This window comes from Ovis aries, chromosome 8 (genome assembly GCF_016772045.2).
Source record: "Ovis aries strain OAR_USU_Benz2616 breed Rambouillet chromosome 8, ARS-UI_Ramb_v3.0, whole genome shotgun sequence".
In the NCBI taxonomy this organism is placed as follows: Eukaryota; Metazoa; Chordata; class Mammalia; order Artiodactyla; family Bovidae; genus Ovis; species Ovis aries.
This window is the reverse complement of record NC_056061.1, coordinates 28,106,214-28,121,012: the sequence shown is the minus strand read 5'-3', so window position 1 is coordinate 28,121,012 and position 14,799 is coordinate 28,106,214. Positions and strand designations below refer to the sequence as shown.

The following is a 14,799-nucleotide window of genomic DNA, read 5'->3' as shown; positions in this document are numbered from 1 at the left end:
GACTCCAAGATTTTTGACCTGAGCATTTGGGAAAACTGAATTGCCATCTGCTGAGATGGCAAATTAGGGAGGGAAGATCAGAAGCTTAATTATGCACAAGTGAAGTTTGAAATGCCTTTCAGCCATGCAAGAAGAGATGCCAAGTGGGCATTTGATCTAAATTTGAGAGTTGTCAGCATATAGATAGCCATGATACTAGATGAAATAGTTAAGGGGATGAGTATAGATAGAAAAAAAATAAAGGCAAACCAAGGGCCGAGTCCTAGGACACTTTAATGTTAAGAGCTGGGTGGGGCTGGCGGGTAGAAGGAGAACCAGAAAAAGGAGCCTACAAGAAACAGTGAGGTAGAGGAAAACTAGGACAGAGTGGTCCCCCAACGTTTGGTGGTGAAAGTTTCTCAATCAAGAGGAAGTGGAAAACTGTGTGAAATGTTACTGGAAGTCAAGTAAAAACACTGGTTTTAGCCATGTTGAGGTCACTGGTATTTATGACAGAATCACTTTCAGTGGAATGGTGAAGGTAACAGCTGGGTGAGCGGGTCTAAGAAGGATTTTGAAAGAAGTCACAGACAGTAAGTGTAGACATCTCTTTTTGAGAGTTTTGGTGAAAAAGGAGCAAAGGAATGAAGCAAAGGCTGATATGGGAAATGGGGTCAAGTGGAAGATTTTTATGAGGTTGAAGAAATAATGGGTGCTGTTGTGAAGGATCCAGGGAAACAGGAGAAATGATGATATCAGAGAAAGCCAAATTTTTGGAGCAATGACCTTGAATAGGCTTGAGGGGATGGCCTCTCCCTTAATTGTATTTACTGTATCTTTCTTATAAAAGATAGGATTTTATATCCACTGTTCTACACCTTGCATTTTCCACTTAACAATCTATGAATATTCTTTTCACATTAGTACATGGAGAAATTCCTCTCTGTTTTTACAGTTGCATACTATCCCATTGGAAGGATATACCATGGTTTGTGCGTAGTTTCTAAGTTTTTGATGTCCTAAACAATGCTACTCAATAATTATGTATATGCCTTATCACATCCTTCCTTCATGGCTCAGCTGGTAAAGAATCCACCTGCAATGCAGAAGACCTGGGTTTGATTCCTGGGTTGGAAAGATTCCCCTGGAGAAGGGAAAGGCTACCCACTCCAGTATTCTGGCCTGGAGAATTTCATGGACTATATAGTCCATGGGGTTTCAAAGAGTCAGACACAACTGAGCGACTTTCACTTTTTCACTTATCACATGTGTGTCAGCCTTGCTGCTGCTTCAGTACAGGAGCTAAAGTTCATATTCTGCAGCTTTCTACATTTCTAATCTGTGACTCTTTCTTCTTTCTTTTGAATTTCCTGACCTTTTAAAATTAACTCTGTATCCAACTTACTTGAATTTGTAACACTTAAATAGATAAATATAATAGCTCTTCATTTATTTCTGATAGTTGTGTTAGATCAAAATAATTGTTCAGTTACATGTAGGGAATTTATGAAAACAGATGTCATATAAGGTCAACAATTATGGTAACAAAATATTGTCCACTGGGCTTCAGAGGTGTTTTCCAAATCTTTTCTTAGGAATCTTGTTAGAGATCGTCCTTATTCCTATGTTCTGGAGGATCGTGTATCCTCAACCACCATCTCCCCTCCCTCACCTGGTAGTTTTTGTGAATTTGGAAATGACACCTTGTGTTGTGTCTTGGACAGTCGCCAACTTGTAACTAATAATAGTTGCTCAATGTTTCCTGATACTATTATTGGTTGTTTCTTTCCCTAGACCTTTGGAAACACCAAGTCATGGAAGAAAACTTTTCAATTATCAGACCACAAATAGTTGAAAATTTTGTACAGAGATTATTGGAGAATTACCAGGATGATGGATTAGAGGTATGAGGTGAAAATTAGTCATTATAGAGTGTCGTTTACTTTTTTTTTTTTTTAAACAAACCCAAATGAGAAAGACTTTCTTTTCAATATATCTCCTAATGCTTCCCTTACTCCCCTGAAGTGAAGATATGAGAACTGAGCCTGAACTCAAAGTAGAAATCACATGTAACCATTTTAATTTTGGAAAAAGACTGATTTTTAACTAAGATGAGAGAGTAATTATAATATGCATGTTGGCTAATTTCAGATTTGGCCAATTTTTAACATAACCTTGGAGCTTATTTATGGATGAGTTATTTTTAGCAACATTTCCTGTTGTTGATTTTTTTAGTATAAAAAATTTAAGAAAAAAACAAAATAGCCTATGAAAACACTACCTAGAAAACATGTTTAAATGAAAAGTATGAAAAAAACATTAGCTCCAAAAGGTAACATTTTCATGCGTCCTCCACTCCATCATCTCCAGTTTCCTCTCCCAAAGGAAGCCAGTATCAATAATTTGTATGTATTTATTGGTATTTGAATTCATAACAACTCTATATAATATATATATATATAACAATAATATACAGTTAATACATAGAACAGTCATACATATAGTCCTTGGAGTTTTGAACTGTTTACTACTGACAGAAAGTGCCTTTCTAATCTAAATCAAAAGAATCTACTGAAAGGGCAGGATAGGAGTATATATGTAGATATTTGGCCATAACAGTTTTTAGGATCTTTAACAAATTACACCAAAGTGCAGTAAGTAGCTATGAATTTAGTTTCCTCTGAAATTCAATCATTTTTAAACCCTGCCTTAGCAAAATGTGCTTAGTTTTTTGAAACATTTTCTCCACATTTATGACCATTATATCTACTACTGTGGGCAGGAATCCCTTAGAAGAAATGGAGTAGCCATTATGGTAAACAAAAGAGTCCGAAATGCAGTACTTGGATGTAATCTCAAAAATGACAGAATGATCTCTGTTTGTTTCCAAGGCAAACCATTCAATATCACGGTAATCCAAGCCTATGCCCCAACCAGTAACGCTAAAGAAGCTGAAGTTGAACGGTTCTATGAAGACCTACAAGACCTTTTAGAACTAACACCCAAAAAGATGTCCTTTTCATTACAGGGGACTGGAATGCAAAAGTAGGAAGTCAGGAAACACCTGGAGTAACAGGCAAATTTGACCTTGGAGTACGGAATAAAGCAGGGCAAAGGCTAATAGAGTTTTGCCAAGAGAACGCACTGGTCATAGCAAACACCCTTTTCCAACAACACAAGAGAAGACTCTACACATGGACATCACCAGAAGGTCAATACTGAAATCAGATTGATCACATTCTTTGCAGCCAAAGATGGAGAAGCTCTATACAGTCAGCAAAAACAAGACCGGGAGCTGACTGTGGCTCAGATCATGAACTCCTTATTGCCAAATTCAGACTTCAGTTGAAGAAAGTAGGGAAAACCACTAGACCATTCAGGTATGACCTAAATCAAATCCCTTATGATTACACAGTGGAAGTGAGTAATAGATTTTAGGGACTAGATCTGATAGACGGAGTGACTGATGAACTATGGACGGAGGTTCATGACATTGTACAGGAGACAGGGATGAAGCCCATTCCCATGGAAAAGAAATGCAAAAAGCAAAATGGCTGTCTGGGGAGGCCTTACAAATAGCTGTGAAAAGAAGAGAAGTGAAAAACAAAGGAGAAAAGGAAAGATATTCCCATTTGAATGCAGAGTTCCAAAGAATAGCAGGAGAGATAAGAAAGCCTTCCTCAGCAATCAATGCAAAGTAATAGAGGAAAACACCAGAATGGGAAAGACTAGAGATCTCTTCAAGAAAATTACAGATACCAAGGGAACATTTCATGCAAAATGGGCTCGATAAAGGCCATAAATGGTATGGACCTAACAAGCAGAAGATATTAAGAAGAGGTGGCAAGAATACACAGAAGAACTGTACAAAAACGATCTTCATGACCCAGATAATCACAATGGTGTGATCACTCACCTAGAGCCAGACATCCTGGAATGCAAAGTCAAGTGAGCCTTAGGAAGCATCACTACAAACAAAGCCAGTGGAGCTATTGGAATTCCAGTTGAGCTATTTCAAATCCTGAAAGAGGATGCTGTGAAAGTGCTGCACTCAATATGCCAGCAAATTCGGAAAACTCAGCAGTGGCCACAGGACCAGAAAAGGTCAGTTTTCATTCCAATCCCAAAGAAAGGCAATGCCAAAGAATGCTCAAACTACCAAAAAAAATGCACTCATCTCACACGCTAGAAAAGCAATGCTCAAAATTCTCCAAGCCAGGCTTCAGCAATGCGTGAACCGTGAACTTCCAGATGTTCAAGCTGATTTTAGGAAAGGCAGAGGAACCAGAGATCAAATTGCCAATATCCACTGGATCATTGAAAAAGCAGGAGATTTCCAGAAAAGCATCTATTTCTGCTTTATTGACTATGCCAAAGCCTTTGACTATGTGGATCACAATAAACTGTGGGACATTCTGAAAGAGATGGGAATACAGACCACCTGACCTGCCTCTTGAGAAACCTATATGCAGGTCAGGAAGCAACAGTTAGAACTGGACATGGAACAACAGACTGGTTCCAAATAGGAAAAGGAGTATGTCAAGGCTGTATGTTGTCACCCTGCTTATTTAACTTCTATGCAGAGTACATCATGAGAAACACTGGGCTGGAAGAAGCACAAGCTGGAATCAAGATTGCCGGGAGAAATATCAGTCACCTCAGATATGCAGATGACACCACCCTTATGGCAGAAAGTGAAGAGGAGCTAAAGAGCCTCTTGATGAAAGTGAAAGAGGAGAGTGAAAAAGTTGGCTTAAAGCTCAACATTCAGAAAACGAAGATCATGGCATCTGGTCCCATCACTTCATGGGAATTAGATGGGGAAACAGGGGAAGCAGTGTCAGACTTTATTTTGGGGGGCTCCAAAATCACTGCAGATGGTGATTGCGGCCATGAAATTAAAAGACGCTTACTCCTTGGAAGGAAAGTTATGACCAACCTAGATAACATGTTGAAAAGCAGAGATATTACTTTGCCAACAAAGGTACGTCTAGTTAAGGCTATGGTTTTTCCAGTGGTCATGTATGGATGTGAGAGTTAGACTGTGAAGAAAGCTGAGTGCCAAAGAATTGATGCTTTTGAACTGTGGTGTTGGAGAAGACTCTTGAGAGTCCCTTGGACTGCAAGGAGATCCAACCAGTCCATCCTAAAGGAGATCAGTCCTGGGTGTTCATTGGAAGGACTGATCCTGAAGCTGAAACTCCAGTACTTTGGCCACCTCATGCAAAGAGTTGACTCATGGGAAAAGACCCTGATGCTGGGAGGGATTGGGGGCAGGAGGAGAAGGGGACGACAGAGGATGAGATGGCTGGATGGCATCACCGACTCGATGGGCATGAATTTGGGTGAACTCTGGGAGTTGGTGATGAACAGGGAGGCCTGGCGTGCTGCGATTCATGGGGTTGCAGAGGTGGACACAACTGAGCGACTGAACTGAACTGGAGCTCTTCAAATATTCTCCATAATTTTATAATAAGCATTTTAGTTCTTACTTGTAAGTAGAGAATTCACAAGGTTGGTTAGAGGCACATGCTTCCTCAGAATTCACATGTGATTTAAATGTATTTGTTTTAAGCTTTCCATTATACCCAGTGTAATACTATGTATTCTGATGAGGGAGTAAAGTGTTTCCTCCTGGGTCTCTGCAGGTCAGTGGTTCTCAATGAGAGATACGGAGGTGATTAAAGTGGGATATGTGCAGAAAAATGGTTGAATCAAAAAATTTTATGACTTTCCTTAAAGGAAAGGAAATTCTTACACATGCTTCATCATGGAAAACATTCTATTAAGTGAAATAAGTCAATCACAGAAACGTAAATGCTGTGTGATTCCATTTATGCGAGATATCTAATGTAGTCAGATTAAAAGAGACAGAAAGTAGAATGGTATTTATCAATGTATAGGGTTTCAGTTTTGCAACATGAAAAGAGTTCTAGAGATTGATCACACAACGGTGTGAATGTATTTAATGCCACTGAACTGTACACTAAAAAATGGCTAAAACGGCAAATCTCATGTATATTTTACCATGACAAAAGCAAAAAAAAAGTTTGTGGCTTAAGATCTGCTTGTCCTTTACCTATATACTTCACCCCAACATTGAAGACAGGATCTTCTAGGAAGAAATATGGGTGTTAATAAACAGGGCAAGCCCACATCAGGCATAGCTGAAACTCAGGGTGCACTGATGAGGCTGGTACCAGCTGACGGTTGTCCAGGATGTTAGGTCTCTCCAAAATCTGTGCCTGGTGGGCCTCAAGACTCTTCTGGATCATCTGTAGTGTCAGGGAGTCCATTCTCTTTCAGTGTCACCCCCTACTGCCCATTCCTGGCAGCTCCTGTTTCTGGCAGCTCTTACTGAGCTGAATTTGGCCTCCCCACCATCTCCGCCATGGATCCTAGTTCTTGTCCTTGGGACACCACAAATCATGGTTCTAACCCATCACAACAAGCCTTTAAATATCTAAGGGCAAGTCAGTCAGAGAAGCTCAGTTGGTGCCGTTGCTAGCACGTGTGAATCTTCTGTAAAATTATAAGTGGGATGGGCTCCAGGAGGACACACCCAAACAGGTGTTTCTCTGGGTGGCGGGTAACAAATTGTTACCCCTTCCTCTGGGCAGTGCAGCCTGTATCAGGGACACAGACGTGGAAATGAAGGAGGCATCATGGTCACCTGGCCTGGGTGCCCCTGTGCAGAGCAGACCACACTAGTGTGCAAGGAAAATCCAAGGCCCACCTTCCTTCCTTCCTTCAGACTACACCAGCCTCCTTTCCTACAATCTGTCTATAGGAGTGCCCCACCCTCCTGGTCAGGCTCCTCTAATTTCATGGCTGTCTGACCAGCCTAGAGTGTCCTTGTCCTGGGTGCTGTGCTTTGATTAGCGCCCATGAGTGTGCTGGATTTTGTCATAGGTGACTCATTAGGCTAATAGCCACCTGAAGCCCACACAAGGCCTTCAGGCATCCTGATGCTGCCACATTACTAGTCTTGTCCTTTTTCAGCCTGGTTCACTCTTTGAACCTCTTGAAATCTTTAAAAATCTGGATTTATCATCTAGCATACTCTGTCACCCTCCCAGGTTCACAGCAGCTTACCCTCAGTATCCTCATTGAAGTTTCTAATAACAAGGTATGACAGATGGGTCCCAAGGCACTGCTACCCACTCTGGGTCCCCTCCACACTGAACAGTTGCTTTGGGCACAGTCTTGCACTGACCAGAAGCTCATTTGATTGTCCTGTCACTCAGTTCATGTTCTCCATTTGTCCAAAAGGACATCATGAGAAACCTTCTCAGATGTCCTGCCGAAACCCAGATACATTGCATCTGCTGTATTTCCTCAGGGAAAAGATTAATCTGATCTGACTATTCTTGAACCCATGTTAGTATCTCGTGATTTTTGCTTCCTTCTCCAAATTCTAGAACACCAGACTTTCACAATCAGTTCTAATATATTGGCCAAATTTTATGCCAAACACACTGGCCTGAAGTTAGAGACTGAGCTTTTTTTTTGGAAATCAGAACTGAAATAGTCTATTTTGTGGATTTCAGAACCATTTTCATTCATATACTGAAAGTCATTCCCTCATTCAGGAAGTGTTTATGGATCTCCTTTTTTCTCAAGCAGTTTATTATAGATACAAATGTAAAGAGCACATTCCTTGCCCTGAAAGAACTCATAGAAAAAGTTAGGTGAACCAGTGATATCCAGAAAAGGTACTTCACATTAGGCACTTTGATAAAGGCACAAATAGCGTGCTGTGTTAGCTTAGAGAAAGGGAAACACAACCTAGCTAGTGGGAGGAGGGATGGGAAGTAGTCCGGGAGGAATTCCTGGAGGAGACATTGTTTGAGCCAAGTTATAAAGCATAAATCAGGATTGGCCAGATGAAAAAGGGCAGGGGAGGGAAGGGAACAGTCTAGGAAGGGGGTTCTAGCAGAGTTCAGAGGAGGACGTTGTAAAAGTAAGCAGGGCCAGATGCTGAATGGCCTTTTGTGTAAGCCTTATGAGTTTGGATTTCATCCCACAGTCAGTGGGAAGTCATTGAAGCATTTTGTCAGCAGAGGTAGGTTTTTGAAATATCATCAAAACACTGTGTGTGTGCCTGATGTTAGATGGATTGCTATGAGAAGCGCAGTTACAGAAGCAGTTTGTTCCAGTAGGGACTTTGGCCATAACAAGGCCTGGCACCTGCCATCCTTCACCCGGGCTGGGTCTGCAGAAGAATCCATGGGACGCTGTGATGCTTTTCCAGCTGATGCCATCCGATGCAGTTCAGGTTTAAGTGTTGGTGACACCTGGAGGGCACCAGGCCAACGGTCATCACTCTGGCTCTTACGGAACCCAGGGGCCTGCCTTGGAGGGGAAGTTGGCAGCTGAGGGCCCTTGGTGCTGCGCTTTGACACTGAGCTCTTAGTGACCAAGGAAGGCAGGATGAGTTGCAGAGCAACTTTTGAGAAGCACTTTGCTCCGAGACCTCATGGAAGGACTGTGCTGAGAGAAGCACGTAGGCTCCAGCCCCATGATAGATGTTTCTCTGGTGGCTCCGCTGATGCTCTGGGAGGCCGGGCACCATCTGCAGAAGCAAAGATCATGTGCAGAGAGGGACTGCTGGGAACTGGGGGTCTCCCTGCACCTCTCTGTCACCTGTCAGCCATGGCTGCCTGTCTGCCCCGCTCAGACATGGTCCACATTCCAAGTGCCCACTGAAGATGCCCTGGCTGGGCCCTTACCTCTCTGCCTGCCTGCATACTCACCCTCTGTGTGCCATCCCTTTGAGCTGATCTTTCAGCCCAGGCTCCTAAGGCCTCAGTTGAGCCATTGCAGGGAAGGAAGCAACACAATTTTTCTGGCCTCTGGAAATGCTCCAGGGAGTCCTGGCTATTCTCACTTTTTTTGTATAACACGGACTCACCCAAGGCTTCCTTAACCTGGGCTGGTTCAAATAGCATGCTGGCAAAGAGAGGATGGCAGAGGGCCATGGTGGTTTGAGCCTGCGTTTCTGTTTGTTTGGGAACCTTTATCTGCAGTGGTTATGGAGAGTTAGTTTGAGAAGTGTGCCCTGCTGAAGAGCTGTGGAGGGCCTGTTGGCACACTAGCACTGCCGCCCAGGGCAGAGAGGTGTGAGTCAGTTGCGGCTGACTCCGAGCACTGGGCCCCACCCACCTGGCTGAGGTCACCGGCCACACCCTGCTGGCCTCCAGTGCAGTCTCATGACTTCTCAAAGCTTCAGGCTTTCATTGTACTCAGTCCGAGAAGTGTTTCCTTTGTGGATGCTAATCCATGTAGCCTTGGCCCTGTCACCATAAAGAAGACAAGGTCCAGGGGATGGAATCTTGGTGTCCTTTGCCTTGAAGGCAGCAGCTGACTCTGGCTGTCCTACTGTTCACTTGCCAGGGGCAGAATGAATTGCTCTCACCCTCTTCAGCTGAGGGACCCCCTTGAGGAGGCCCTGGAGAGTGAGGGAGGGAGGCTGAGCACCACCCCTGACTGCCTGGCTCCAGCTCATAAAATCCTCCAAGACATTCCATTCTGTGTGTCTTGAGTGTATTCCTGCCAAGTTGCTGCAGTTGATAACTTTTACCAAAGCTTTGCTATTTTTTAATTAGTATATGTTTTATTAATACATATATTTTATATCTAATTATTTTAATTATATATACATTTTGTGAGTATATTAGAAAATAGAAATATGTATTAGAAAATACACTCATTAGCTTACCCTCATTGATAACCACTATTGTTATTTTGGTACCTTTCCTTCCAAGCTTTATTTGTAACTTTTTAAGGCAATGGCAACCCACTCCAGTACTCTTGCCTGGAAAATCTCATGGGCGGAGGAGCCTGGTAGGCTGCAGTCCATGGGGTTGCGAAGAGTTGGACACGACTGAGCGACTTCACTTTCGCTTTTCACTTTCATGCATTGGAGAAGGAAATGGCAACCCACTCCAGTGTTCTTGCCTGGAAAATCCCAGGGATGGGGGAGCCTGGTGGGGTGCCGTCTATGGGGTCGCACAGAGTCAGACATGACTGACGCGACTTAGCAGTAAACGAAATAAGATTATTCTATATGCCTTTCTGTTATGATGTACTTGACTATATGTTACAAATATGTTTCCTTGTCAATAAACATACATCCACAGCACAGTTATTGGTGGCTGTTTAGTATTTCCCTGTATAGATGAATGAGCACATTCAACCTGTTTTCCATTATTAAGCACTTTAGGTTGTTTCCAATTTTCTTTTCTGTTGGAAGGACTACTATACAGAACATCTGTTAACATATATTTTTGTATATAACTTTTATCATTCTCTAAAGATAAATTCCTAGAAGAGGCATTGATAGGTCAAAGAGCATGAATATTTTAAAATCTTTTCATAGACATTGCTAGTCCACCCTCCAGAATACCTTGCTGATGTCCCCTCCCATCAGCAGCAATGAGGAAACCATTTTCCTCATTCCGTCAATACTGGGTTTTATCACTATGTGCCACCTCTGTTAATTTGCCTCAACAACTCAGCTGGCAAAGCCTGTCTCTGCTCTCTCTGGAGGTCAATGGCATGGAGGTTGCACTGATGGGATGGTGTCACCAGGATAATCAAATCAGAGCCAGGAGAACCACCCCAGGCTGGAAGGGAACCTAGTTTCTACAGCAGACTTCCAGGGAGCCTAGAGCTGGCCTGATACTGGAGGTGTCACGGGTAGTCGTTGCATAAAGTGAGCAGGCTGAATCTTGGAGTGGGCCCCACACACACGAACACACTTACTAATATGTGTAGAGGGACACATACAGACACATAGAGACCTATATGGATACTCACAGGTGGAAACACACAGAGAGGAACAGACACACACAGACATGCACTTGTGAATACAGACACACACACAAACGGACACAGACACACTGGCTGATACAGACGTGCAAAGACACGAGCACTCCCGTGGACATGCAGGTGCTGGTAAGGTGGATCTGCCCTATTGCCCACATATTGGCTCCCATTTCTCTTGGAACCTAAGACTAAGTCTGCCTTGGAGGGGTAGACTTTTCCTCTGTTCCTTAATGGCCATTTCTTCAAAAAGGTGTTGAAAGGGAGGAAACGGGACAGCCGAGAGAGTGAGCACTATGGCCCTTTGACCAAGGCAAGAGGAGGTTCTGTCAGATGCCCCACTTCAGAGGCCTCTCTGGCTCTGCTCCAGCCCCACTGTTCCCCACAGGAAATCCTCACAGCCGATGGGATGCACCCACTTAGATCCCTGGCTTCCCTTTTGGACCATGCTCCAGACACCTGGGGCCCTGGGATGCCCTGAATCCAGGGCCTGGTCCCCAGATCATCCTTCCCAGAGAGAGAGTGGACCTTACCACCTGTATGCACAGTCTGGCCTGTGGCGTAGACGAGGACAAGGGCAAGGGCAGGGACAGCTGGGGTGTCTGCTTACACATATACAACCCTCCCCCCAACCAGTCCCACAGTGTGATGTGAGGGCAAAGGTAGGGAGCGACGAGGGTCAAACTGTAAACTATGCATTGGGGCCTATTTCTCCCCCAAGTAACCATATCTCAGCACTGAACTCAGGGTTGTCCAAGAATGATAAAAATCAAATCTGGTCTCCCAAGTCATTTGAAGGTCTGTTTTTCAAAGTGGAAGAATTAAACATTTTCAGTTTAATAGTTTGATTTATAACCATTAAATATTTAAGACACTTAGACATCCGGAATGTGAGCCTCCATTTGTACTTTTTTTAAAAATTGAAGAATAATTGCTTTACAGTACTGTGTTGGTTTCTACCAAACATCAACAGAAATCAGCCATAGGTTTACCTATGTCCCCTCCCACTTGAACATCCCTCCCACCCCCCTCCCCATCCCAACCCTCTAGGGTGTTACTGAGCTCTGGTTTGTGTTTCCTGAGTCATACAGCAAATTCCCATTGGTGTTTGCACTTGGTGTAACACGGAAGCATACATGTATTACTCTCCATACATCCCACCCTCTCCTTCCCTCCCCCCACCCAGCTGTGTCCATAAGTCTGTTCTTTATGTCTCATTTTTACTCTTATCCTTGACCCTGCGGATGTTAGGACCAGACCTGAAAGAGAAGCTTGCAAGGCTGACGCCAGTGTTTTTCTATGGAGGATGAATGGAAGTGGGTCTGTGAGCCAAAGCAACACGTGCCGTGAGCAATCGTGTGGTGGCGCTGCCCTGGAGGAGCTGTTGTGAGTGATGCCCATTTCCTTTCAGGTCACTTTCAGGAAAGACCACCTCGAGGCCTGCCTCCTTTCCCTGGGTTGTGATGTGATGGCCAGAGAACGCAGCAACTTCGAGAGCTACTCCATGTGTTACGAGCATATATTGGAGCACGTTAGACAGAAGCTCTGCCAGAAGGAGAAAGTATGTTCCCAGACAGATGAGAAATACATTGGGGAAGGTGTGGGTAGGGAGGCCCAGGAGTGACTCCACAATGCGAGAGGTGTTCTTAATGTAAGAATTGAGGGTAAATGGTACTCTCTGAATTTCTTTTCTTGTTGGCTTATTTTCTTGGGCTCTGGTCTTCTCAGCTGGGATGGTGATGGCCCCAGAAACACTGGTTGTATGCTTTGGAGGCTTCTAGTGGGGAATATAAGAGGTGAACAACAAGGCAGCTGGCCCTTTGGAGAAGATCCTCAGCTGACCTTCCCACTCAGCAAACACAGGGAACTTTGTGCTGTTCCTGGTCCAGCAAGAAGCCAGGATCCCTGAGTAAGCTGTCTTCAGGATGCACATCGTGGGTCTCACTGATGAGACTGTCTTAAAATGAGATCTTATCCCCAAGTGCAGTAGGGCAACACCTAAGTCCTGGCTCCAGTTGGAGCTTGAGGATCTCAAAATGAAGCACCAGTAACACAAATAAGAGAAGTCTGGAGCATGTTGTACTGAATAAATGTTTGAGTTCGACGGTGCCCTGTTTTTTCCTCTTCAGGAACTGGACATTATACAAAGAGGTCAAAGTCCACCTGAAGACAAGGCTGGTCAGGTAGGCCAGTTGTTACTCTAAAAGCTTTCTTCTCCATTTTTCAAATCTACAGTCTCTGCAGTGGCGAGACATGGGACATGCTGCTATCATCTTCTTGTGCCTCATCCTGTAGAAATCCCGTCAATGACTGGTCCCCTGCAGAGACATCCCAAGAGTGTGTTTGTACTTTTTAAGCAATGAGACTTTTTTCCCTTAGTTTTTTTGGTGACTCTTATTTTTTATTTCTTTGTTTTTTGTTGTTGTTATTATTGGTGGTGGTGGTGGTAGCGGCAGTGGGGGGGGGGTGCTGGGGGAGGGGTTTGTTTTCTTCTCAGGTCAGAATGCCATCTGAGGAAAAGGTAATTAGGCTAAAGTGTCAAGGGAAGGCCAGTTTGGAAATGGAAGCCAAGACAGTTGAAGTATTTTCTCCATATGAAAAGTGCTTAAGTAGCATTTCTTCTGGGTTCATTCATTTGTCACCCGTTTATTGAGCACCTACTATGTGTCTGGAACTGTTCTGGGACCCTTAAACCTTCCTTAGCTTCTTCTGCCTGTACTTGCACGAGACATTCACCTTCTTCATTGGACCCAAAGCAGAATGCCAATTCAACATTGCTAGATAAAGAACTCTTTCTGCAGTGGCTATTTGGAATTCCTGAATTAGCTCCCATTAAGAAAAAAATACTTCTGCCACTAGGTTGCAGAACTCAGTCACAATATGATCATGGAAATCACTGCCCTGAGAGCCCGACTCACGGATTTGGAGGAGGAGAATCTAAATCTCAAAAAGCAAATTAGAAAAGAAGTCCAAGAAGAATATGAAGCATTAGTCCGAGCTTTGTTTGTGACATGTTTGCACATCAAAGTAAGTGACCTGTGTGGGATGTCTGGACAGTCCCGTGGAGACCCGGGTGTACCTGACTCCCACGGTGGCTGTACAAAGGGATCGATAACAGAGTGGGCTTTGTGACAAGAGATTGTTGGGTCCAAGAATGCTCCAGCTCTAGGCTTTCGCTGAAGAGAGTGAGTCAGCGATGGGTGGTCATTATTCTGCCAAAAGAGACACTGAATTTTAAATAATTTAGGTGTATGCTATTCCCCTCACTCTGCTGCATTGTTACTATCTGATTGCTGTTGAGGCAAGGGGGAGTTCTCCTCCCAAACCCCAACAGTTTATGTTACTCTTTTGTCTACTGAATGACCATCGAAAACAGGAGAGGGCAGTACCCTGGGCCAAGCCAAGCCCCAGTGTAGGTAGCAACAGCTACCTCCTAGAAGCTCACTGGGCAGATTCAGAATTTGAAACAGCTTTTGAAAATTTTACAACCCTCAAAACTCCCACTAGCTGGGCATACACAGTGTCAGGGAGCTGCTGCTGCTGCTGCTGCTGCTGCTAAGTCAGTTCAGTCATTTCTGACTCTGTGCGACCCCATCGACATCAGCCCACCAGGCTCCCCCGTCCCTGGGATTCTCCAGGCAAGAACACTGGAGTGGGTTGCCATTTCTTTCTCCAGTGCATGAAAGTGAAAAGGGAAAGTGAAGTCGCTCAGTCGTGTCCGACTCTTAGCGACCCCACAGACTGCAGCCCACCTCAGTAAAGGTCCACTCAGAAGATGAGTGATGGGTGCACATGTGCCCACAGCACTGTGGGAGCCGGTCACTGTCTTAGGACTTCTGAGCAGCTGTAAGATGGAGACCCATGCCTAAAACAGGCCATCGGGGAGCCTGGTCCAGCTGCCCCACAAGTGAGAATTTCCGTACAGCCATACCTCCTCCAAGTCCCCCAAATCTGCCCCTTTCCCTGATAGCAGATGCTCCTCAGAGCCAGCCC

At 44.2% G+C, this 14,799-nt stretch overlaps 1 protein-coding gene across 2 annotated transcripts in view; it reads left to right on the top strand.

The window, feature by feature from the left end:
- CCDC162P (coiled-coil domain containing 162, pseudogene) overlaps nucleotides 1–14,799 on the top strand; it is a 195,329-nt gene that overhangs the window by 162,796 nt on the left and 17,734 nt on the right. For both annotated transcript variants that reach the window (XM_060419505.1, XM_012182637.5), the window contains 4 exons: nucleotides 1,774–1,883; nucleotides 12,218–12,367; nucleotides 12,936–12,989; nucleotides 13,666–13,833. In XM_060419505.1, coding sequence (XP_060275488.1) covers nucleotides 1,774–1,883; nucleotides 12,218–12,367; nucleotides 12,936–12,989; nucleotides 13,666–13,833 — 482 coding nt within the window. The remainder of the gene's footprint in view (nucleotides 1–1,773; nucleotides 1,884–12,217; nucleotides 12,368–12,935; nucleotides 12,990–13,665; nucleotides 13,834–14,799) is intronic.